General features: G+C 55.5%; 6 protein-coding genes across 6 annotated transcripts; 2 read left to right on the top strand and 4 right to left on the bottom strand.

The window, feature by feature from the left end:
- Positions 1-1,396: 1,396 nt before the first annotated feature.
- Positions 1,397-6,494, top strand: QBC33DRAFT_600293 (uncharacterized protein; the record flags this gene model as incomplete). Its single annotated transcript, XM_060432080.1, has 6 exons — positions 1,397-2,612; positions 2,717-2,858; positions 2,935-3,490; positions 3,570-3,907; positions 3,982-4,171; positions 4,238-6,494. The coding sequence occupies exons 1-6, from the start codon at positions 1,875-1,877 to the stop codon at positions 6,492-6,494; spliced, it is 4,221 nt and encodes a 1,406-aa protein (XP_060286500.1). The 5' UTR covers positions 1,397-1,874.
- Positions 6,495-7,024: 530 nt separating this feature from the next.
- On the bottom strand, positions 7,025-11,023 carry QBC33DRAFT_259583 (putative dna polymerase). The gene is made up of 3 exons (XM_060423095.1): positions 10,064-11,023; positions 8,203-10,013; positions 7,025-8,148 (listed from the first exon to the last, which is right to left on the bottom strand). The coding sequence occupies exons 1-3, from the start codon at positions 10,811-10,813 to the stop codon at positions 7,407-7,409; spliced, it is 3,303 nt and encodes a 1,100-aa protein (XP_060286501.1). The 5' UTR covers positions 10,814-11,023; the 3' UTR covers positions 7,025-7,406.
- On the top strand, positions 10,853-11,810 carry QBC33DRAFT_260784 (uncharacterized protein). The gene is made up of 2 exons (XM_060423100.1): positions 10,853-11,607; positions 11,667-11,810. The coding sequence occupies exons 1-2, from the start codon at positions 11,235-11,237 to the stop codon at positions 11,765-11,767; spliced, it is 474 nt and encodes a 157-aa protein (XP_060286502.1). The 5' UTR covers positions 10,853-11,234; the 3' UTR covers positions 11,768-11,810.
- Positions 11,751-13,255, bottom strand: QBC33DRAFT_260635 (uncharacterized protein). The gene is made up of 3 exons (XM_060423099.1): positions 13,173-13,255; positions 12,569-13,073; positions 11,751-12,498 (listed from the first exon to the last, which is right to left on the bottom strand). Exons 2-3 carry the CDS (start codon positions 12,916-12,918, stop codon positions 11,853-11,855), a joined length of 996 nt encoding a protein of 331 aa, XP_060286503.1. The 5' UTR covers positions 12,919-13,073; positions 13,173-13,255; the 3' UTR covers positions 11,751-11,852.
- Positions 13,256-14,359: 1,104 nt separating this feature from the next.
- QBC33DRAFT_555775 (uncharacterized protein) lies at positions 14,360-15,504 on the bottom strand (the record flags this gene model as incomplete). Its single annotated transcript, XM_060429675.1, has 4 exons — positions 14,360-14,665; positions 14,767-14,987; positions 15,093-15,335; positions 15,414-15,504. The coding sequence occupies 4 exons, from the start codon at positions 15,502-15,504 to the stop codon at positions 14,360-14,362; spliced, it is 861 nt and encodes a 286-aa protein (XP_060286504.1).
- A 4,104-nt stretch (positions 15,505-19,608) lies between these two features.
- QBC33DRAFT_260061 (Rox3-domain-containing protein) lies at positions 19,609-21,021 on the bottom strand. Its single transcript, XM_060423097.1, has 3 exons — positions 20,535-21,021; positions 19,755-20,428; positions 19,609-19,701 (listed from the first exon to the last, which is right to left on the bottom strand). Exons 1-3 carry the CDS (start codon positions 20,848-20,850, stop codon positions 19,630-19,632), a joined length of 1,062 nt encoding a protein of 353 aa, XP_060286505.1. The 5' UTR covers positions 20,851-21,021; the 3' UTR covers positions 19,609-19,629.
- Positions 21,022-22,999: the final 1,978 nt, after the last annotated feature.

Raw genomic sequence — 22,999 nt, forward strand, 5'->3', positions numbered from 1 at the left:
GACGTTGCCCAAGCCGATGGATGGGGGCGATGTAGGCAGCCGAGTCGAGTCAAAGTCAAAGAGACAAAAGTCAGCGGAGGCGCCGTTGCCTATTTGCTCCTGTTCGGGAAACCCGAAGCCTTCGCGCCATGCCAGAAAAAGCAAAACTAGTAGTTAGAAGATCCCAAAGAGGGCACCTTTTCAGCTCGCCAACTCAACCAACACTTACCCCGGCATATGACGACATTAGAACCATGCCCTTCTCGCTCAGCCTCAATGCCACTGGAAGGCTGGGCAATTACCAAATCTAAATGGTCAATATCCTACATAATATGTAAGGACTCAGCCTTATTTTCGGAGCCGTCTCATTAGCATCCCTGTACGGATTACTCCTCTGGTCTGCGGCTGTGTGACCACCTCCTCGGGTAGAAGAGATGCACACACGCCTGGCTATTCGACGAGAGAATCACGGGCTTGTACGATGCCGAGTGAGACGATGACATGCCCCCGGCCACGGGGGATGAAGCCCTATACGGAGTACCGAGGACACACAAGCGCAAGCTTGCCCGTGTTGAATGCATATGTTCCTGACTCTGACGCAGCCGCTACTGTACGTCTGCGCAATCTCACACCTTCCATGAACACATTGATGGCGCCAAGGCCCAATCAAGATCCGAGGCACTAACCAGAGACTCGAGATGACAAGGTGGTGGGGGGGAGATCAGCAAAGGCACCGTTGATGAGCAGTCTCGGCAGTGAAGGGCATGCCGAAAAATAGACGGACGCCACAAAAGGGCGGTCCCCTGTTCCGGCGCCCACCAATGCCGGGCACCATTCCAACCGACACCTTCTTAGCTCGTTCCCCATCCAATGAAAAGCCCAGCAGCCTAGGTTCGAGGGACGCCTCGAGGTGCTCCAGAATTCAATACTGTCCGTAGGGGCGCCGTGGCGCTCACTAGTGCATCTCGTAGCATTGTATTGTATTACCCTGCTCCTGCGCCCCCATGAACCCGTGCTATCCAAGCCAGATCATGGTCTTTTGGCATCATGGAATGAATTGAAGGTTGATAGAGGCCTGTTCGTCTGTTCGTGACCCCACGGTGCGCCACCGGACGGCCGTGATGTCTAGGAAATGTCGATGGAGGTCCGGCTAAGCTGCGAATGTCAAAATTATGCCCGGCGAGAGAGTTTCCATTTTCCAACTTTTGCGATGGTCTCTCTTGTGCCTTTGAAGGGCCTCCATCTACATCCTACCGCCCCAGATCAGTCGCAATGGGCCGGACCGTTCTCCTTACTCTTCCCCCCCATCCCCATCAACTTTATAAATCGGGCCAATAATGGCTAGTGGCCCGGCTACAACACACAAATAGTGCCATTGATATTTTTATTCGGCGCAGCCTCGCAGCTAGGACGAATTGGAGGGCTGAATGAGGGATGGCTGAGGTCAGCGGCAGTACTAGACAAATCTCCTTTTGAAAAATGCGTCCGCACCACACTTACACACACGGATATGTACGTATTTGGACCACTACCGAGCAAGCCACATATAATAGACTACCCGTCAGCCCTGCAGATCCGCGATCACAGAAGAGGTATAGATGCTCCGGGTTGCCCTGCGATTTAACATGTCGGCATCCCCCTCCTCCGGACCATCTGCTTCCCCCTCTTCCCCCATGTACATCGAGCAAGTGCTGTTCGTAATTGAGAGAAAATCCGTACTCTGATCTTTGTGACGGAGACCCCTCTTGCGAGTCTCCGCGGCCCATATCTGTTGCACACACCCCATCTCGGATACAAGCCATCTGTAAAAGGGCCACCCCAAGATCCCTGCCCGGACTGTCGTCGAAACCCCCTCGATAGATCGTCCACCCGGACGCCGTCCGACAGTCCCTTCGATGGCGCCGTATCTGACTCAGCCCATGGCCTCCCACGGCATAAACGGGCTCCTCTCTCCGCCGCTGACGCCCGGGAAACACGAAGGCCAAGACCCCCTCGCCAACGGCCATGGCGACTACTCCCAGGCCCACTGTATCGACCCGCCGGCCGACGAGAGGCGACCGTCCCTCCCCACGCGCAGCGGTGGCCAGTCCACCCCGCCGGACTGGACGGCGGCGGCCACCACCACTCAGCCCGACCGCCTCACCGTACCTCCCAAGCCCTCACCCGCACCCTTCCCGCAAGTCCACGTCCAAGACGTCCAAGACGATGACGACGACGACGACGCAACCGCCACGGCGGCGGCCCGGAGCCGCAGCCGCAGCCGCAGCCGCGTCCGGGCTGGCGACGAGGAGCGGCTCCTGGGGACGCCGCCGCGGATCTCGCTGCCCGTGGAGCTGATGCGCGCCAGCTACGACTGCGTGGTGATCGGGTCCGGGTACGGGGGCGGGATCGCGGCGGCGCGGATGGCGCGAGGCGGGCGGTCCGTGGGGCTGCTCGAGCGCGGGCGCGAGAAATGGCCCGGCGAGTACCCCTCGGGCGCCGCCGAGGCGCTGGCCGAGCTGCACTGCTCCGGGGACTTCGCGCCCTTCGGGCTCGCTGGGAGGGCTGTTGGTGGGGGCGCGGATCCGACGGGGCTGTATCATCTTATCTTTGGGAAGGGGCAGAATGCTGTTGTTGGGAATGGTATGTTGTTTGTTCAATGTCCCCCTAGACCTGGGAGTTGGGATCCTTTCCCTCGAGGTCCGCGGGTCAGGAAATAAATGTGAAAAAGGGGTTGGGGCGGAGGTTCTGCTGCTAGTCGTGTGAACTGACAAGAATTCTAGGCCTCGGCGGCACGAGCCTGATAAACGCGAATGTCTTCATGGAGGCCGACAACAACACGCTGGGCATGAAGATGTGGCCCCCTGAGATTAGGGACGATGTCGAGGGATTCAAAAGATGTAAGTGAGGCCTGGAGAGTTATCCTAGGGACAAACGAGTGATAGTTTCGCTAACGCTTCCCTCCCCTCACGGAAGACTACCAGAAGGTCGAGGACGTCCTCGAACCCCAGGAATATCCCGACGACTGGCCCGACCTGAAGAAGTTGGAAGTGTTGAAGAAGCAAGCCGAGTACCTGGGCCTAGGCCAGCGCTTCAAGAAGGTCCGACAGACGACGCGGTTTACGAACGGCCCCAACAGCTGCGGCGTCGAGATGTCGCCGTCGACCCTCTCGGGCCAGGACGCCACGGGGGTCAACGACAGCTCCAAGACCACCACGCTGGTCACCTACCTCGCCGACGCCTGGAACTGGGGCGCCGAGATGTTCTGCGAGTGCGAGGTCAGGCACGTCGAGAAGGCCAAGGACCGCGAGGGATACATCATCTACTTCGCCTGGCACGGCCGGAACAGGGGCCACTTCAAGGCGAACCTGCACGGAGATCTCATGTGGGTACACGCCAAGGAGGCCGTGTTCTTCGGCGCCGGCGCCATCGGCACGACCGAGATCTTGCTGCGGAGCAAGGCCATGGGCCTCAGCATGAGCGACCAGGTCGGTCTGAATATGAGCGGCAACGGCGATATCTTGGCATTTGGGTGAGTGTTCGGACTTCTTCCTCCCCGGTGGATGGTCGTTTCCCCTGGCGGTGTCGTCCCGCTAACAGCAAGATCCAAGGTATAACACGGACGAGCCGGTAAACAGCATCGGCCGCGCCTGCCCATCTCCGTATAATCCTGTCGGTCCGACGATCAACGGCGTCATCGACTGTAGAGACACGAGCGAGAATCCCCTGGATGGCTTCGTGATCGAGGAAGGCGCCGTCCCGCAGGCCCTATCTCACCTCCTGCAGGCCATGCTGGACCTCATGCCCGGTAGCAAGGGGCCAAAGAACGAGAACATTGTCCAAAGGACGCAGGCGGCGCTTGCTCGCTACGGGAGTCGCCTCCTTGGCCCCTATTTCAAGGGAGGAGCCATTGAGAAGACGCAGGTTTACCTGGTTATGTCTCATGACAGTGAGTCGTTCCAAGTCCAATTACGCCTTCCCGCGGCCCTCGGTTGTGCCAATGCTGACTGACGGATGGTACAGGCAACCAGGCTATTCTGACTCTGCAGGACGACAGGCCGGTGCTCGAGTTTCTCGGAGTTGGTCGAAGCGACCACGTTCGAAAACTGAATGCGCTGCTTGAAAAGGCGACAGAGGCAGTCGGTGGCACGCTTGTGCAGAACCCCTTCTTCGCACTGATGGGTCAGCAACAAGTGACGGTCCATCCCATAGGGTAAGAGAAGAGAGCCCCGTGTTATCCGTCTATGTGTAGCATGTCTTGACGCTGACACAACTGAAGTGGCGCGCATATGGCCCGGGACGGCACGGGCGCGACAGGCGTGGTCAACCACGCCGGCGAGTTATTCTCCGGACGCGGCAGCGAAACCCACAAGGGTCTCATCGTGACGGACGGTGCCGTGGTCCCAGTTGCCCTCGGAGCCAACCCCTTCGCGACGATCTCGGCGCTTGCCGAGCGCTCGCTCGAGCTCTACGCGGCGAGGGAAGGGCTGACCATCAGCCAAGAGAAGAACGGCATCCTCGACCTCTTCGGCGAGCCCCAGCACAAGCCCAAAGCCCATCAGGCGTGCCACGACCTGGGGGCGGACGAGGAGACGCGGAGCATCCTGTCCGCGACCGACGTTATCGACAAGGCGGTTGCCATCAAGGCCAGCGGATTCGGCTTCACCGAAGTCATGTCCGGCTTCATCCACTATGACGAGAACATGAAGGAAGACGACCGCGCGACGTACGAGCTCGCGCACCGCACCGCCAAGAGCCTGTGCGAGAGCGCGCGGTTCTTCCTCAGCGTGCAGGCGTACAGCACCAAGAGCATCGTGAACGACGCCCAGCACCGGGGCATGTTGACGGGGACCTTCGTCTGCCCGACGATCCCCGGGTCCCCGTTCATGGTCCAGCGGGGCGAGTTCAACCTGTTCATCCTCGACCGCAAGGCCCCCGGGACGCGGAACCTGACGTACGACTTCGACATGACGGGGACCGACGGCAAGCGGCTGCACTTCCACGGGTACAAGGTCGTGGACTCGTCGGTGGCGCTGGCGCCCGTGGGCCTGTGGCGTTCCACCACGACGCTGTACGTGACGGTCAGCGAGCACGTGCCGGGCATGACGGCCGACCTCGACGACGAGGAGGCGTGGCGCCGGGGCAAGGTGCTGGCCAAGGGCATCATGCACATCCAGCCGGCCGACTTCCTCTCCGAGGTCATGACCATGACGCCGACGGGCAGCAGCCTGCTGAAGAAGGTGGTCGGCGCCGCCAGCTTCCTGACCTTCTTCACGCGGAGGTCCCTGTCGCTCTTCCTCGCGCCCTTCACGCCGCTGCAGTACCCGAGCCAGTCGTACAGCGGCTACATCAACAACACGCCGCCGGACCGGTCCGTGGCCGTGCACGCGAGCGACGGCGTGTGCACGCGCATGCACATCTGGGAGCCGACGTCGTACCCGGGCGGCGACCCCAAGAACATCCGGAACCTGTTCATGATCCCGGGCGCGGCCGTGGACCACCAGATCTACGCGCTGCCGACGATCCCCTTCAACGCCGTCAACTACTTCGCGCGGGCGGGCTACCGCGTCTTCGTGACGGTGCACCGCATCGGCCAGCTGATGGTTGCCGAGAACATGTGGACCACGTACGACGCCCGGCTCGACCTGCGCGCCTGCCTCGAGGCCATCCGCGAGGAGTACGGCCCGACAAAGGTGTACACGATCGCGCACTGCATGGGCAGCGTGGCCTTCAGCGCGGGCCTGCTCGACGGTACCATCCCGGCCGACTGGATCCTCGGCGTGACCTGCAGCCAGGTGTTTATGAACCCGGTGTGGAACACGGCCAACCTGATCAAGATCATGGCCAGCCCCGTACCTCTGAACAAAGTCTACGACCGGCTAGGCGGCGGCACCTGGTTCAGCTGCGGCACGTCCCCCGGCGACGGCCCCTTCCAGTGGGCCGTCAACCAGCTCCTGCGCCTGATGCCCGACGACCGGCGCGAGCTGTGCAACAGCGCGGCCTGCCACCGGACCAGCTTCGTGTTCGGGCGGTGCTGGAACCACCGCAACCTCAACGAGGCCACGCACCGGCAGATCGACCGCTTCTTCGGCGGCGTGAACATGCGCCTGCTGGACCTGCTGATGCGCCAGGGCGTCGGCGGCCACGCCATGACCAACGCGCCCGAGTACGCCGACCTGACCACGCCCGACAACGTCGGCCGCCTGCGCGGCGTGCCCTTCCTGCTCTTCGTCGGCCGCGACAACGCCGTCCTGTCGCCCGAGGCCACGGAGCGCACGTACGAGGCCCTCTGCGACCGCTTCGGCGTCTCCGCCGGCAGGGAGGGCGCCGGGTCCGCCGCCGGCATCGAGTATCGCCGCCGCGTCGTGCCCGGGTACGGACACCTCGACTGCTGGATGGGCCGTAACGCGTGGAAGGACGTGTACCCTTTTGTCAGGGAGGAGGTCGACCGTGTCACTAGGGGGGAGACGTACCGCTTCCAAGAGCCGGATGATGAGTTCAAGCGGATGATGGATAGTGGGGAGTTGTTGTACTGATTTTTTCGTCAGCTTGTGTTCCTCTTTTTCTTGACCTTTCCTTTCTTCTTTTCTTGGGTTTCTTTTCTGGCTGGCAGTGTTTTCCCCTTCACCTCCTGTCTCTTCGTTTCCTCACCCTCCCTTCCACCCTGGTTCTTATTACTACAAATACTTCTGTGTTTTGGGGAAAAGAGGGAAGGTAACCCTAAGGTATAACTAACTAACCCTGGACAAGTCTCGGATGGAGCTGGATACCATAACGGGAGCCTTGGGTTAGTATAAATGGGCGTGTTGGTTTAACGGTTGCGTGTGGGAAAGGCGTTCTTAACATAAGTGTCCCTCAGGGGAACAAATAGGGACTTCCGGACAGGAGGTTTCTTTTGAAAGGGGTTAAGGATATGGGTCACGGTCGTTGTAATTTGGCTGGCCAGATAGCGAGGACAATGCATTGCATAACCGTTCTCTCATTGTGTAACAATGTGTTTATCTAGACTTTCCGGCAGGCAACCGCCAAGCTCCCAAACAAACCGTGGCTCAGAGAGCTGGGCTGTTGGTGGTTCGTTTGTTGCCGAACAGGGGGGGTTGCTAAGTGCTCATGTAAGAGCTAGTATTCCGTAAGAGGATATCATGTAAGAGCTAGTATTCCGTAAGAGGATATCATGTAAGAGCTAGTATTCCGTAAGAGGATATCATGTAAGAGCTAGTATTCCGTACTGCACTACCAGAATCAGGTCTTGGCAAGGGAGAGATAGAGCTCTTGATCAAATCAAGTGTAACAAGGTGCAATTCTTCCTGCAGATGTGCTACCGGATGAGATTCGTCTCCCCCCGAGAATTACCGACTATGTATGCCATGCCCGTTTCCATTAAACGCCTGGTGCCCCTTGCCGTTAAAAGGAATCCAATCCAAGCCAAGAAAAGACGAGACAAACCACTACCATATTGCCGCCTGGTCGAAATCAAACCTCTTCAGCTCCTTATTTCCATCCTCCAGATCCTTCTTCGCCTTCATCCGCATGTAGAAGATGGGGCAGTCCTTGCTGCTGCAGATGACATCGCAGTGCATGCTGCCCTGGCATCTTTGGCATTGTGTCCACAGCCTGCCAAATCTGACCTCAAGGTCCGAAACCTTGTCGAGCGTCTTCTTGTAGAGCTCGCCTACCCGGGGTGCATCGTCGGCGCAAACTGCACCTTGGCTCTCTTCCTTGCCCGTCAGCGGCTTCTTGCAGCCCATGCACGTCTGGGTTTTCTTGGCGAACTTCATCAGGCCGCCAACCGTCGGGGCGGCGACGGAGATGGCACGCGTGTGAGCACCCGTGAGCAGCGACTTGGCCTTCGTCTCGCCGAGTATGGGCTCGAAAATACGACCCAGGGGCTTCGCCAGCTGGTTGTCGAGATAGTATCTGGTGTCGATGGGCACGTTGTGCTCCAAGACGTAGATCGGGTCTTCTGACCGCTCAAAGTTTTTCGATCCTGCCGCGCCCTTGACCATGACATAGGCGACCCGGTCGCCCAGGCCAGGAGCTGAGCCAGCATCACGCTTCTTCATCCTCTGGGCCAACTCCACGTGCGCCTGCTTGGCCGCGTAGTCGTCCTTTGTCAATGCTTTCGTGATCACGAGCTTCGACATGTCGACCTTGTTCTGCAAGAGCTCTGAAATTGTGTCCTTGACATACCTGCGGGGGATAAGTTAGCAAGCTCTCCTCCCTCCACGGCGTGTTCCGACTTACTGTTGCGCGCCGGGCACGTCCTGGTCGATAAGAATCATCCTCAGGACCTTCTCGATAACCGTCTGGACTAGGAGACAATTGTCTCGACGGACCGTCTCGATACCCTTCGTGTCCATCTTGTCATACTTGTCCGGGTTGGTCCAGTAGAGGCCGGCGTAGCGTTTCTTGTTGATCAGTAGGTAAGGGAAGTAGACCTTCTCGAACTCCAGCTTGATCGGCTTGACGAACTTGGCTGAGACAAACTGAGCTGCCTCTTCGCCGAGCTTCATGGCTTCCGCGAGGTCCTTCGTCCCGAACTTGACCATGACCGAATCGGTATCGCCGTATATCACCTGAGCGTCGTGTGTATAGCCGTTCGCGATGGTGTATTTTTGTTCCACCTCCTGCTTTGTCTTCTCAATCATCTGACGGCCGAAACTGGTCGTGCTACTTGCAATCTCCAAGCAAGGGAGCTTGCCATTTGTGGCTCCGGTGAGTCCGTACACAGAGTTGGCGCTGATCTTTAGAGCCAGCTGACGACCATTCAAGACAGCCTTCTTGAAGGGGTCAGTCTCCACTGCCAGCTCCCTCTTGGCCTGCTTTCTGGCAGTCAGCAACTCCTCGAGAATCTGAGCGAGGAGTCCTTTTCTCCGCTTGGCCGTGACGAAGGTGTCCCCGTTAGGAGTGACGATGTAGTCTTCGTCCTTCTTGAGGCCAAACTTCTCGATCTTCGCCTTGTTATCCTTGTCGATCAGGGTGGTGTAACAAAGGTTGTGGGCCTGGATAATGCTGGGATACAGCGATGCGAAATCCAGAGTTGCCACAGGGACATCGTAATAGCCTCTGGTGGGTTCGATGACAGTGGCACCTTCGTATTGGTCATCGGCGCTTTCCCGCTTGTTGGGAATGACGAGCTTCTGTTCTAGTGCCTTTCGGAAAAGCTGGCTAATGAATTTGACTTGCTGTCCCCTTGAAAGGAGATAGTTGAACGGAACACCAGTGACTCTTGCCATCTCTGTGTAGTTCTCCAGGCAGGATAGCTTATCCATCAGGCGCTGAGGAAGGTACGCGTCCTTGAGACAGTACAGAGCTAACCTTCGTCTGGACTCGGGTGTGCCATTGAATAGCTCCGTGATCATGGTATGATGGACATCCTCCTTCTGCTCTCCGAGGAAGTGGGAGCAAACCGAGTTCAGGGTGTAGCTTCGAAGTTGATAATCGCGCTGGACCAGCTGCAGCAGGTCAAGCTGGAGGCGGCCATTGGTGTTCGTGACCTTGGTGTCGCGGTTGCCCATCTGCTTACTGGAGAAATTCGAGTCCTTTGCCACCGACCTGACCTTGGTGCGAGACCAGAACTCGAAGCCATGCACCTTCAGGCTCTTGGCTCGGTCCAGGAGGTACGGGAAGTCAAAGTTGGCAATGTTGTACCCGGTAATGATATCGGGATCAACCTCCTCAACAAAGTCGCGCCAGGAAGAGAGCATCTTCTCCTCTCTGTCGAACTCTCGGATCTGTGTCGCCACAATGGAACTCGTCTTGTCGAGGCAGAATACATTGCGCACGAACGGCTTCTTCTCCCCGTACCTCGTCACCACATTCGCTATCTGAATGACTGGATCGTGCTCGGGCTCCGGGAAGATGCCCTTGCGACCAGCACACTCGATGTCGAAAGAGAGGATTCGAAGAGGAGCCATTTTGGACCACTCGCCCACAGGCTTGTGAGAAATCAGGTCGCGGTAGCTGATCTCGGCCTCAATCTGGCAGTTTGATTGCTTGTTGCTCACAAGTTGATACCTGTTAGCGGGGGCCTCGACCCAGCACATGCCCCCGATCTATGCCAGTTAGCATAGGCAGATTCCAAGAAACACATTGGGACACTTACCCCACAATCAACCATGAAGCGCAAGACATATTGAAGATTGTCGTAAGTCATGAGCTTGCCGTCTTCGCTTCTCCACATGCCCTTCCAGTTGGCATTGTTGTCCTCGATAGTACTCCGCACCCGGTTTATGAACTTGGGGTCGGCCACGGTGATCTTCAAGAAGGGGTTTTGCGTGTTGTTTTGGAAGCCATATATACTCTCCCGCATGATGAACTGCACCGAGTCGATAACGGGCTGGTGTTGGGCAACTCGGGTCTCAAGGTACTGCTTGAAGGCGGTGCAGTCTTGGGGAGTAAAAGACACCGGAGCAGGAAGGTAGAGGTAGTGTTTGAAGTCCTTGACGTGCAGCATGACGGAATTGCCATCCTCATTAACACCAAAGAGCTTGATGGTTGTCTGCCCGCCATGGAGAGTGCCTTCCTCGGCTTCGATAGACTGGAAACGGAGACTGGTCGTCTTGGGGCTGAAGTCCGCCGCGATTGGAGGTCGTGCCCAGGCCTGATCCTTCTCTGAATTGTTCTGCTTGCGATCCGAGATCTCCTGGCTCAACTTTTCCAAAAAGTCGCTCTCGAAAGCGCTCTTGGGCTGACTCGAGGCCAGCCGGTTCTGAGAGCTGTTGAGTCCGATGGCAGGTGAGGAGGGAGGTTCGAGCCTTCGCTTCTTGGCCGAGGAGGGCGCCGCAGGTATATTGCGGCGAGCGCTGGATGCTTCCCCAAGCACGCGCTTCTGGGGCAGAATAGTACCGGGCATAGCGGGCGTTGATGCGCCACTTGATAAATAGTCAAGGCTTGGGGTCACCGGTGATAAAATCACTGGGTTGTCGAGGATGAGTTATCGAGGGTAGAACCTGCAGCATTGGCAGTGGATGGGTTTATGGGCTGTTCAAGTTTGAGTGGTGACCAAAGTCGAGGTCCTGGCAGCGAGGTTCACGACGCGACTTGAGAAAGTAGGTACGTGACGTGACAGACCCACCTTCTGAGCGCGATCCATTAATTGATATGGCACGTGCACTAGCCCCACCATTCATTCATTGCCCCACGACAACAAACCTCCCGTCCTTTGTGACGTGAGAAGAAGGTACCAAGGTACCTCTATAGCAAGCCACTCATACACATCAAACTCCCCAACCTCAACCCTATAACACCTTTTTATCGATACAGTCATTTATTAAATGGCAGATCGCCATAGTTCTCAGACTCGGGCCGGGGGCCCTGGAGTCTCAAGAGTCCGCAGTGGCATCACAGGCCCCAGTGTTCGCCGTAACCTGTTCCAGAGCCAGTTGACTCGCAGACCAACCGCCAGCTCCTCTAATTCTGCCGAGACTCTTAGACTCGACGCCGATGCTCAGTCCGAGTCTTCCGACATTGTGATACGCGACAAGGACGGGGAGGTCGAGATGGATGACCCCCCCACGCCCTCCATCGACGAGCCAGACGATGTTCCACTTGATGCAAGGCACGACAACGAGAAGGAGAGGCAAAGGCTGGCCGAGGCGGTAAAGCAACATCAGATTGATCAGAACAGTGTGCCTTCTCAACCAGAAGGTAGCCCGACTCCCTACCCCCGCCGTCAACCCTCAGACTGACCATATGTCTACGGATAGAAGTTCTAGAAGTCGTTAGGGCGAGCTTGAGAGCCAAAGTTGCGGCGTTGGCTGAAGACAATTGGATGTTTGAACGCGAAGAGGTTTCAAGGTATCATTAACTGGAAAGAGGCTGGATGCCTGCTGGATTCACGGCAAACGTCCACGTAGGCCCGTATCTCTGAGCGGCCGCTACAAGCCAGAGGATCAATCCAGGCCCTCAGCAGTGGGCGCCTCGACACGGCGGACCGGTGGTTTCTTCGCAGCACCGCCTGGAGCCCCCCCGCCAAACAGACTACCCATCATGTCCATGAGCGGGTTGTTCTGACGCGGCCGCTGGATGCCAAAGTACATCTCGGCAATCATCTCGAGTGCTTCGTCCCACGATTCAACCTCGGCGAGATGGCTGGCATACTTATTCCGCAGCTGCCTGAACAGGTCGGGGCTACCCTTCTGCACGGCAAGCAAGAGCAAGCCGAGGAAGTTGAGCAGTGGCAAGCTCGGGAATACCCTCATGTCCGAGCTCTGACTGCTAACATCTTGGACTCCGAGATCTTTATTGTCGGCGCTTAAGGAACTGGTGAAGGCCCGGTAGGAGGCATTGGCCGCCCGGACGTTGGCGATCAGGAGATAGGGCAGGATAGCTCGAGCTGCGTAGTGGGGCGCCGTGTGGGAATCGTCCTCCTTGTACCATTCGTACTCCATGCGAGTTAGAACCTCTGTAGAGTCCTTTGTGCCCAAGATCAAGTGCCGTTCCGCCTCGGATGTGTCATGTTCTTCGGCGTAGAGCGAGCCAGCAACGTGGTGGAGTTCCGGGTCGCCAGCCGGGTATTCGCCGAACTTGCACGACCATCTAGACCGCGCGCAGGTGTCAGTAGCTGCAATATTCTTGAATTGGATTTGTCCCCAAGAGTTTTTCTCACCCGATCATCTCTCCGATGTACTTCTTCCGTGTAGGCTCCTCGCTGTCGAAGAGGCGCAGACATGTCAAGAGCCTGCCCTTGGAGTCCGAGTCGGGCTTCAGTTCGGCCTGCTTGTAGACATCCACCAGCAAGATACACAGGTCGCCGCCACTGCCTCCCTGGCCGGCCTTGAGGAGCGACTGCGCGACATTGTAGAGTGTGTCGATGGCTGCGTCCCAGTTTGCCGCTTTCGTGTAACGGGCGGCTACCACCCGTGTCTGCTGCTGGGCTTCATAGAACTGGCCCTCCGAGATGCGCTGCTGAAGGCGGGCTATGATCTTTTCGATCTTACCGCCGGATTTTCCGCTCATGTTGGGGTTCCAGTTGGTAGGGAGTATAAAAGGCGCGGCGGAGGGCGGATGCGAATTGCGAATGCGAGCTGGCTGAGCTGGATCGGGAGCCGGATCTTGAGTTCTCGAAATTACGTATGTGGGGGGAACCTTCGCTGCCAATGCCAGAGCTTACACTCCAACCAGACGTTTCCATTGTTAGTGTGGAACAGAACCACCTTTCGGGGATACAATTTCTGACTGCTTCGACATCCAACAATCTCAGATATTCTTACATTTAAATGTCCCCAAATTAATCCAATTGTTTGGATACTGCTACCCTTCTTTCCTTCCGTTTCAAGGATTTCTTGGAGCTGAGATTTGTCGCTGTGAGGCCTCTAATAAAACCCCCTGCTTGGACAGTCGAACTAATATCCCGCCTACTGCACATAGTCTGACAAAGTAATTAGGTCCAGCCAGGGCCAAGGTAATAATGGATAATACCACTCAGTGCTTATAACCCCACCGCAAGAGCTGCGTTGGTGAAACGGTATCATCTGCGCTTCCCATGCGCAGGGCTCGGGTTCGACTCCCGAACGTAGCATTCCTTTTTGTCTTTTTGCCCTTCGACACCTCCATCCAGGTGTGCTATCTCTTTTTGTCTCTGATCTCACAATCTAGAAGAGAAGAGTCGTATTGTTGATCATCTCTTCTATTTATTCATTTGTCTTGTCCTTAGCTGTGAACTGCCTGTGTCATTTGACAACAAGGGGTGGAAAGAACAGGCAGGTGCATGGCGAGACAAGTTAAACTACCTAGCTGGAGCTATGATCTTAACAAGGTACGTCAAGGAAGAAAACATGCCTGCTTTTTTTTGCCTAGGAATAGGAGCCTGGCCTTGCTCATCTATCCAGTAGTTCTCAACTCTATGCTTGGGTGCTGCTCTTTGGTGTGTTGGGCAGCAATGCACCAAGATGATCAATGCTGGCAATAACCTAATAACCATTAAGGCTGCATCATGGAGTCCTAAAACCCCAAAAAGGGTAGAGGGCGACATGGACTGCAGAAGGCACAGTTCTTAACCAGGAATGGCCCTCATATTACTCGGCTGTGCGGAAATATCATCTACCTCTGCTCAATGTGCTTGCTGGCCATCTATTAAGACAAGCCCTTACTATGTATGGGCCAGTCACACTGAGCTAGGGGTATCTTGAGACTACCTAACTCACAACTGGATGAAATTCTAGGGATAAGAGCTACTAAAAATATAGGTCGACAAGGAAGAGGTTCCAAGGGAGGAACAGGAGGAAGAGGAGGAAGAAGAAAGGTGGTACAGGAAAAGTCTATGACAAGCAACAGAGATCGAAAAGAACCCAAAGTACCATCAAACCCGAGTATCATGACAGAACGAGCCCTCATCCAAACCCCCCAAACCACACACAAACCAAACCTACACGACAAACACCAGATTCGCTTCTACCAATCAACGAAAATTAGACAGTATCGTAGTAGCGATGGCGCCGTAGGCCAGGACGAGGATGACCTGTATCTCGGGCCTCTCGGGCTCCATGAGCAGGGTCATGCCGATGAAGACGACGCAGAAGCCCAGCACGACGCCGACGCCGACGGGGTAGCTGACGACGCGGTACGACAGCAGCGCCGTCGGCACCAGCAGCGCCGTGCACAGCAAGGCCAGCATCGCCGCGTGGCCCGCCCGCAGGAGCTGGGCCTCGTTGAACCCCTCCACTTTCAGCCCGTCGGCCGTGCTATGCTCTTCGCGGAAGGGTCGCTTGGGAGTTGGGGGGGTGGGCCCCCGTTTTGTGTTAGCCATGGAATGCGAGGGGGAAAGGGGGGCGACAGGGCGGTTGTTGTTGTTGTTTTTTTGCTTACACAAAGGAAGGAACCGATCGCCGTGGTGGGCAAGTTCAGGATGAACTTGTCCAGCGTGCCGCGGCGCGAGCTGAGGACCCGGAGGTCATCCGGGTCCGTGTTTCGGAGTATCTCGTGGCCGCCGGGGTACTTCTTCGACAGCCACAAGGCCACGGCGTCGATGCTGGCCTTCTGCGGGACGTCATGGGCGAGGACTAGTCCGGCCTTGATGAAGAGGTTGTCTAACGGCGGTGGGCCTTGAAGTTGGCCGAGGGAACCCCCTTAAAAGGCCCCTTCGTGGAAGGGATTGGATAATATAGGTGCTATGGAGAGGGGGTTCGACATACAGCGGAAAAGCAGAGCCGAGCAAAGCTTCTTGTACAACTTTCTCTGCAGCTTGGTGTATTTCTGGCATGAAATGGGCGATTTCTGCTTTGCTTCTATCTTTCGAATCTTCTTTATGTAGCCGACGACCTCAAAGGCAGAGTACTCGAGCGCTCTGATGGCGTAGGACTCGAAGACGGGATGGAAGTTGTGGGGTATATGTCGAGTCTTGACGTGGGCAAGCCCCATCAGGTTTGTCTGGCTGGCTGTGATGTCGTCAGATACTGTCGAGCCCGTCCGCCGCATTCATTGCATGTGTGGGCTTCATGTCCGTGGGGCCATACTGAGGTCGATGTCGCTCATATCATCCCCTATCACCGGTGCTGTATCAGACCCTGAACCGGGGCCTTGTGAGCCCCCAGGAGCTGCCTCCATTGTGGCTAAATCGTCCATCTCCACGCCTTGTTCAGGCAGTTCTCTGGACTCAAGAGCACCAAGGCACGAGAAATAGTCCAGCATGATTGAAGCTAGCTAAGATGCCGTGTCTGGGGCATTATACAGAGCAGTTTTCAGATCACAACAGCGGCCCTGAGAAGTTCTATATAGGGCAAAGAGCCTCTCCCAGGGGGCATATGATTTGGGCTGGGCACCCGCGTTATGCCTGAGCGATGCCCGATCGTCAGAGAACAACACTTTCAGAGCCTCGTCGCTGACCTGAAGACAATGATGGCTTCGTCAATTCTAATAGCCGGTGGTTCTTAGATGACTGTGTGTCTGCCCGTCTGCCGCCGCGAATCGAATTCGCAAATGGACCCTCAGATGGCACCCGAGGGGTTAGGAACAGCGGCCTTACCTATCGCATTCCAGTGGTCTTGACGTCTCTCGTCTCTCTGTCACCTCCTGATAGGTCCTCAGCCGCGAGATGGAGGCGTAAGGAAGATGTTGTGGAACATGTTATTTTACAACGGTGGCTTAGACCGCCGTGCTCGTGCTGATTGGGTTTCATTCCTATGCGAGGCTGGCAATCGCCCAAGCAGGTTTTTTTCTTTTTCCCGGGGGGGGGCCTGCTTGGGCTTTATTTTCGATGGAAGGGCTGTCCCTTAGTTGGCTGAGCCTGGAGCATCTTGGGGGTCTTAAGCAATGTCTGAGGCAGAGCGGGAAGGCAACTGGATCTATTGATTGTGAGCTGAGACATGTCGCTTCGTCTGTCTAGGTTCCTGGGCCGTTACGGATACTAAGTAGTTGGCGCCGTTGGAGCTTCTCCCGGTTCGGACCCCACCTCGCGACCCAGGGATCGCCGCCCCTAGTACGGATCCGTATTTGTACCTATTTAGGTATCTCTTCCCTTCCAGAACTAACGCTTGAGGCCCTAGTGAAGAAGGTGAACTTGTCAAAGGGACCAGACTCAGAAGCCGCTTTTAGGCCTGAGGTGATGAGTACCTAGGTGGTGTAGAAAAGCCCGTGGCACGAAGGCTTGCCGATTCAGTCTCTCCTACACAGAAGCATCTGGACTGTGTTATGGAGCGAAGGCTGTGAACGAAGAGCTCTCGGACCTCCCACTAATTCTAATCAACACCCATGGAATCAGCACAACAAGCAACCCAATTCGCGGGTTGCTGTAGCCAGAGACTCCACAGGCTAGGCTGCCGTGGGCTGGAAGCAAATGTCAACTAGGCAGGTATGTACTGTGTACAAGGATGTGCCAGCACTCAACTGCACTTAATCCAAGCATTTCCTCGAAGCAACGCACGATCCTGATGTGCGACTGGCGATCCAACCACCGCCCATCATCCTTCCCTGCAGGTACCGTTCCTGCCTTTGGATACACCTACCTACCTCAGGTATATCAATTAGTTCAATGACTCGAGTAAATCTGCAGAGACGGAACAGCCACAGCGCATAGGTACCTACAGTAGGTACTGTGCAGGGTTGATGGAATAGATTTATTTGACGACGTGATTTGGAACGCGAACAACCACTGTTACAACTCCCATCTTCATGTATTACTAGTTGGAAAAAATAAAAGGCGAAGAGAGGAAAGGGGAACCGCATTTGAACAACCAATATCGGAACTTGCCACCTCAAGGCAAGAATAGGGGTCGCGGAAAGACAAGGAAGTGCGGGAGACACATATCCGACCGGGCGGTCAACTCCGAGTTTGCGTATACTGAACACAATTTGTCAGTTACTTGTTCGGTACCGTGTTTGCTTGTGGGAACACGATTGACTATACCGGAGCATCACCCCAATCCAACTACGACAGTCATTCCGTCGTCATCTAAGTAGCTGGAGGCGGTGGCTGTACTGGCCGGATCACCAAGACTTGCTTCTTCGAATGTTTGGAACTTCTGGGGGAACCCCCAGAGGAGCGTCTTCGTGATGTTAGCTAGGTAGAGAACGGGTATCGCTTAGAGTTGACTCACGAAACTGCGGCCATCGAGGGGAAGATGTAGATATATGTAGAGGAAGTTGAAGAGGATTGGTATCGTCGCACACCTTAAATGTGTATATATTCTCCGTACGATTGCGTCTGACAGACAGGTTGATCGAGTCGCCTTGCTCCTCTATTTAAATACCCTGGTAGAAGCCGTCCGCGCGCCGCCATGTGCTCGACCATCGCCGAACTTGCGGTGACCAGAATGATTCACGGTTCTGGGCCCACCATGAGCCACAGGGGACATAGTCCCGCCTTCCCATCAGCCCGCTGGTCGTTCATCTGCACGTAGCAACCCCTCTTCTCTCTTACAGAAATCAAGCGAGGAGACTCGGAACACACATTTCCCTTGGCGCTGAATCTCTCGGAAAGGAACTTATCGATCACTCTGCCCACGTTTCAGACAAACTCAATGAGGTCCACAGAATACGTGCGTAGCAAATGACTCAGTACCTGGGTAGGTTATCTAGGTAGGTAGATAGTGGATGGTGGCCGCAAGCACCTTCTCGCGAGGGGGGATCAGGTGCTTGCTGATTCCGCTGCAAGCCTCAGATTCCTTAGCGGCCGAAGGTGCATCCTTACCCGGTTTCTTCGTAGCTCATCCAGGGGGCCCTTGTCATGCTGCAAGCTGCTGGAATGAGCTAATTCACGTTGCCATTTGGCAGCTAACTGGGTCTGCCTGGAATCAGTGGGCCGTAGTGATGGCAAGGCGCATCGTAGATCAGCAAGGGTGTGTGAACCACCAGAGTAGTATCGCAGTACGGCAGTACGACGCATGTTAGCGATGAAAGAGTTAGCGTGGCTATTTTGGCTGGTTGGTCTCGTCCCCCAGACTGGGTGCCCAAGCGTTGTCTGAGCTGTCGAGTGGTTTCCAATCCCGACGCGTCTCTCTTATCAACTTTCACGTACCCACGTGACTATGACCCTCGTTATTGGCCTGAAAAGATCACTGCTTCTTGAACTTGGTTGCTAGTAGCAGATGGCAGGTAGAAAGTACAGGATATATAACAGGACTTGTAATTATTTACAGTCCACGGCCTTCAAGGTTCAATGCTTCCCACTCCTGGAATCACCTAGCGGTAATAAACCTTATACCACCCGTCTCCCCACGCCTTTCCCTAGATCTTGCGTCTAGGTAGGTCCTATGCTTAGATAAGTCCTACGCCAGGCAGGCCTGAGGACTAAGTCTTACGCCTAGAAAGATCGTACGTGACTGGCAAAGAGTAGGACGACTGCGCGAAGTTGGCAATGCATGGGAAGAAGACAGTGATACCGGGGCTTTCTACTTTCAATGGTGGGGCAAGAGGTGGTTTTGACCGCAGCGGCTGTAACCAGCTGTAAGTCGCATGGCTGTGTGGGAATAGAAACGTCGTCGGGAGATTCATATCTCCAGATGCTTTGGTAACACCCGTGGACGGCTGACCCCCCCGGTTAGGAGGCGCTGCACACCTAGACTACGAGATAAATGCTGCGGTCGGCATTCAGCATCGATTCAGTCGATCTAGTATGGCCATGGAGACACCAGACAAGTAACGTCCCCTGAAGTGATAAACACGCTTTTTATTGGTTTTGACCAAAAGTTAACGACAAGGACCCGACTTCTAGATGGCCATTTGTCCCGTTAACTTGGCCCAAAGCAAAATGACCCAAGTGTATGACCGCCCCCCGGGGTATAGGCCCATAGTCCGAGAACCTAGGAAGCATCTCTCACCCTCATTCTGGTAACCAAATTCCCCAACGCCATGCTGAAGTATCATTAAAATGCAGAGAGTGGCCCCTCAGACTGGCGTCTGCCAAATCCCAGCGTTGCACCTATACAAGCTCGTGCCTCGCATCTGCATGTTTTTATGCCCTGTGTGTTGTGTGTTCATGCAAAAACAAAAAAAAAGAGAGAGAGTTCAATGCTCTTCCCCTCTCATGAGTCCTCGATGTCATGCTCTCACGCCAGCAGGTTCCAATCTGCAGCACTGCTGAGCATCATCCATGGCCAGCCAGGTATCACCCTGATAGTTGGCTTAGGTATCGCCGGGATGGACTTCAGTGGGCGGCGAATTCCTCCGTCTCGGACTTGGCAGTCCTGGTAGCTCGAAGCAACTCCGGCTCCCGGTGGCTTTTCGGCCGGCTTCTCAGGCTCCTACCATGCCCGGCCCGTAGCTTGGCTGGCGGGCTTGAGGGAATGGCTGGCCACCAGGGTTGTTCTGCAACTTGTCAGCAAAGGTTCACCATCCAAGGCTGAGCCTCTGATAAGCACCTTTTTTCTCCTCTTCAGGCCGGGGCCGGCCATCTCGCCTTCACCGGTCGAGTAGCCCGTCTCGGCCCCGTGGTCGTCATCGGGAAAGCCCTCTCCGTAGCCTTCGAAGCTGCTATCGCCATAGCTGCGCTTCTTGACGCTCCGCTGTGGTCGGACTCCCCCTTGACCACCCAACGGCTGCGGCTTCGTGCGCGGTATCCCGACTGCGGCCGGTGCTGCAGCAGTGGTAGCAGGGGTGCTTGGTGCCGTCGCCTTTGAGAATGATGGCGGCTTATCACCCTTTCCAACATTCCCCGGACCCAACTCCCCAAGGACCGAGCTATCCCAGACGGACTTGGGAACAATGCCCTTGGACATGGAAACGGCTCTGGGTATCTTGGCGCGAGTGTCATACGAGAATCCACTCTCAATCTCCTTTCCCTTGACGTGGTGTATATACCATTCCTCCTCGGGGAATTTCACCATGGCGAGGAATCCGTCGGGACTGTCGGCATCTGTCTTGACGGAATCGAAGTGACCATTCACGCCGAGTCTCTTGATATGGCCCTTGTACGTTTTCCTGATTGCATTCTTCTCGCCGTTTGGCAGCACACGAGCGACTTCAGCAGCAAGCCCCGTCAAACCAAACCTCTCAAAGAGATCTTCGGATAGTTGTGGCCGCGACGGTCGGTGTGCTGCAGAGAGACAATGTTAACCAGGATCTGACAGGGAAAAAAGCACCCTACGGCTACGCCCAGCAGCGGAGAGTGCATCTGCTGCTGGAGTTAAAGGGAGCCTTACGAGTTCTGCAAAGTAGGTATTTTTCGCCGACATCCAAGTGAAGGTTTTCAATACCGAGTCTGCGGTCCTCGACGTGTACTTTCTTGTGCTCTCGATCTCCCAAATCCTCTAGTGGGCGCTTGCGCTTCTGTGGCGACTCGTCCGACATCGCCATGTCGTGGGCCATTTCCGATGGCATCGAGCTTCCGTTGACACTATGCGCCGGCGTCGGCAGAGTCGTGACCGACGCCATCGAACTCGTCATGCTGATTGATGGATCTGTATTGCTCGGAGAGAACTGCGAGGGACTTTGGGGAGTCTGAGGATGGAAGGACATGGTGGATCGTGGAAGACAGGTGATCGAGCGAGAGGGCGGAGGTCTTGGCGGGTGGGGAAGTGGCCGACGGTTGTCGAGCGAACCGGACAGGCACGGACAAAAAAATCCAACAGGATCTCAATTCCGACTTCTAGATATCGAAACGGCAGGACCTGGCGATGCGCGCGATGGCCGTGGTGGCAGTATCGGGTGCCGAAGGGAGGAGGTTGTTGTGGCGAGTCGCGCGAAAACCGCAGCCGGCGACCCCAAATCCAGCAACATGCACTCCCCCAGGCAATCGGAACGGTGTCGGGCGGTCGATAACTCTATTGTAAGGTGAATAGGGAGCCGTCGGAATAATTGCTATTGGTTTTCGCTGGAGTCAAGAGCCTCGTCGGTGCGCTGAGGGCTGAGGATTGATTGACGGTCGGGTTTGGGGAGGTGAGGTTGAATGATGATTAAGTGACAGGGCCGGCCACCTGAGCAGAAAGGCAAGTGGCTCTTTTCCCAGCACCTGGGCAACTGGGCGAGGAGTCGCTTAGCCGGAGACCCACTTTTACTCTCCCTCCTCCCTCCCACTTTCCTTTGTGCCATCCCGTGTTCCAGTATAAGTACAGTGCTGGACAAACTCATTTTGGGAGAATCCAGGCACCTGAGAGTATCCCAGCCAATCGTAACAAATCTTTGCAAGAAATCCCAATCTGTGTTCGGAGGTACTTTGTTAGATTACAGTGCCCATGCCACAGTGCAGAGCCTGATTTCCCCTCTCATCCATCAAGGGAGCTCCCCACCTGACCTAATCCTTCTTTTGCGCACACAGCTGCTGTTACCGCCCTGCCATCCACAGTATGAAAGGGAAGGACTTTGTTCCTTACTAAGAACGTAACGTAGGAGATGCATCACCTGCACAACAATGAAGGTCCATGTGGGATTTGCAAGTACAATACAAGTGGGCCTCGGCTTTTGCCACCAACCCTCTATTTTCTAGGTTTGTGACTAATCTATGGATGCTCCACCAACGCCGGTGACCAGGCAACCGGGCGGCTTTACCATGTAGGTACCTAGGTAGCTTCTCACATTTTGCTGCTCCGTGGGGGTTCAAGCAACCAAAGTCTGGATCACCAACCTAGGCAAGTCAACTGGTTTCTGTCTCACAGATCTTTACTGCGTAGTACACTAGATGCATGGCATACGTATAACTTGGGATGAACTGCATACATGGAAAATACTGGAAGGTCCAGGAATGGCATGGATCAATGCGGTATCGAAGGTTCCCGGTTCTGGACAGAGTGTGATCGGATAGCTCCGACAAGCGCCAGCTCAAGCCAGCATTCAAGGGCACAAACAGACGCCTCGATCCATAATGTGACGGTATTTGTACGTTTCATCAAGACTGTCAATACCTGCATAGCACTGCTCGAACGCGTCGTTTTGGTCCCCTCGGCAAATCTCGGTAGAGCCACTGGCTGGGATACTCCACTCCACAACAAAAGCCTTCAGGGCCCAAAACAAAACAAGCCCAGTGTCACGGGCGATGTCTCCTTCTTTGCAACGCTCCACCAGGGAACGAGAGCAACGAAAAAGAAGATCTCGACAGAGATGTGAGGTGCCAAAAATTCCCTACCAGGCCGAAGCCCAATAGGAGCGGTTATGTAATAGTTTTCAACTAGCAAAAACGTAATCTCGGACGAATCCTCACTGATATACGTAAAGCCCTATGTATCAGTTAGTATTATACATTCCGGAGCTGAAGTGCTCATCAAAGGTGGAGGGTGCGATGGCTTACCGTGCACTAGGACAAGGAAAAAAAAGGGAAAAGAAGAGGACAAGAAGGCTGGTGGGCTGCGAGGTATATATATTTGGAGTAATGGGTCCGTGCGTGTCTACACAATTTTTTTCTGAGCCTCGCAATTTCTGTCACCGCCCAATTCTGCCGGTGAGTGGGTACCTGCCACAGGTAAACATCCATGACTGCTGCCCATCACTGCCAGGCGTTCCAATGGCGTTTCCACGTGGATTCTCCCGTTCTGGATGCCCATACCTGGCCACAGGCTCCTTCTCAAGTGCAGCTACTTTGTGGTATTCATTTGTCCGTTTACCTATCGCGCAGCGATATCGATTTCCAGCTCTGCCAAACACGAATTAGGCCAGCCAGGGGAGCGTCTAATGT

Source organism: Phialemonium atrogriseum (assembly GCF_030411735.1).
Source record: "Phialemonium atrogriseum strain 8032-3 unplaced genomic scaffold QBC33scaffold_4, whole genome shotgun sequence".
NCBI lineage: Eukaryota > Fungi > Ascomycota > Sordariomycetes > Cephalothecales > Cephalothecaceae > Phialemonium > Phialemonium atrogriseum.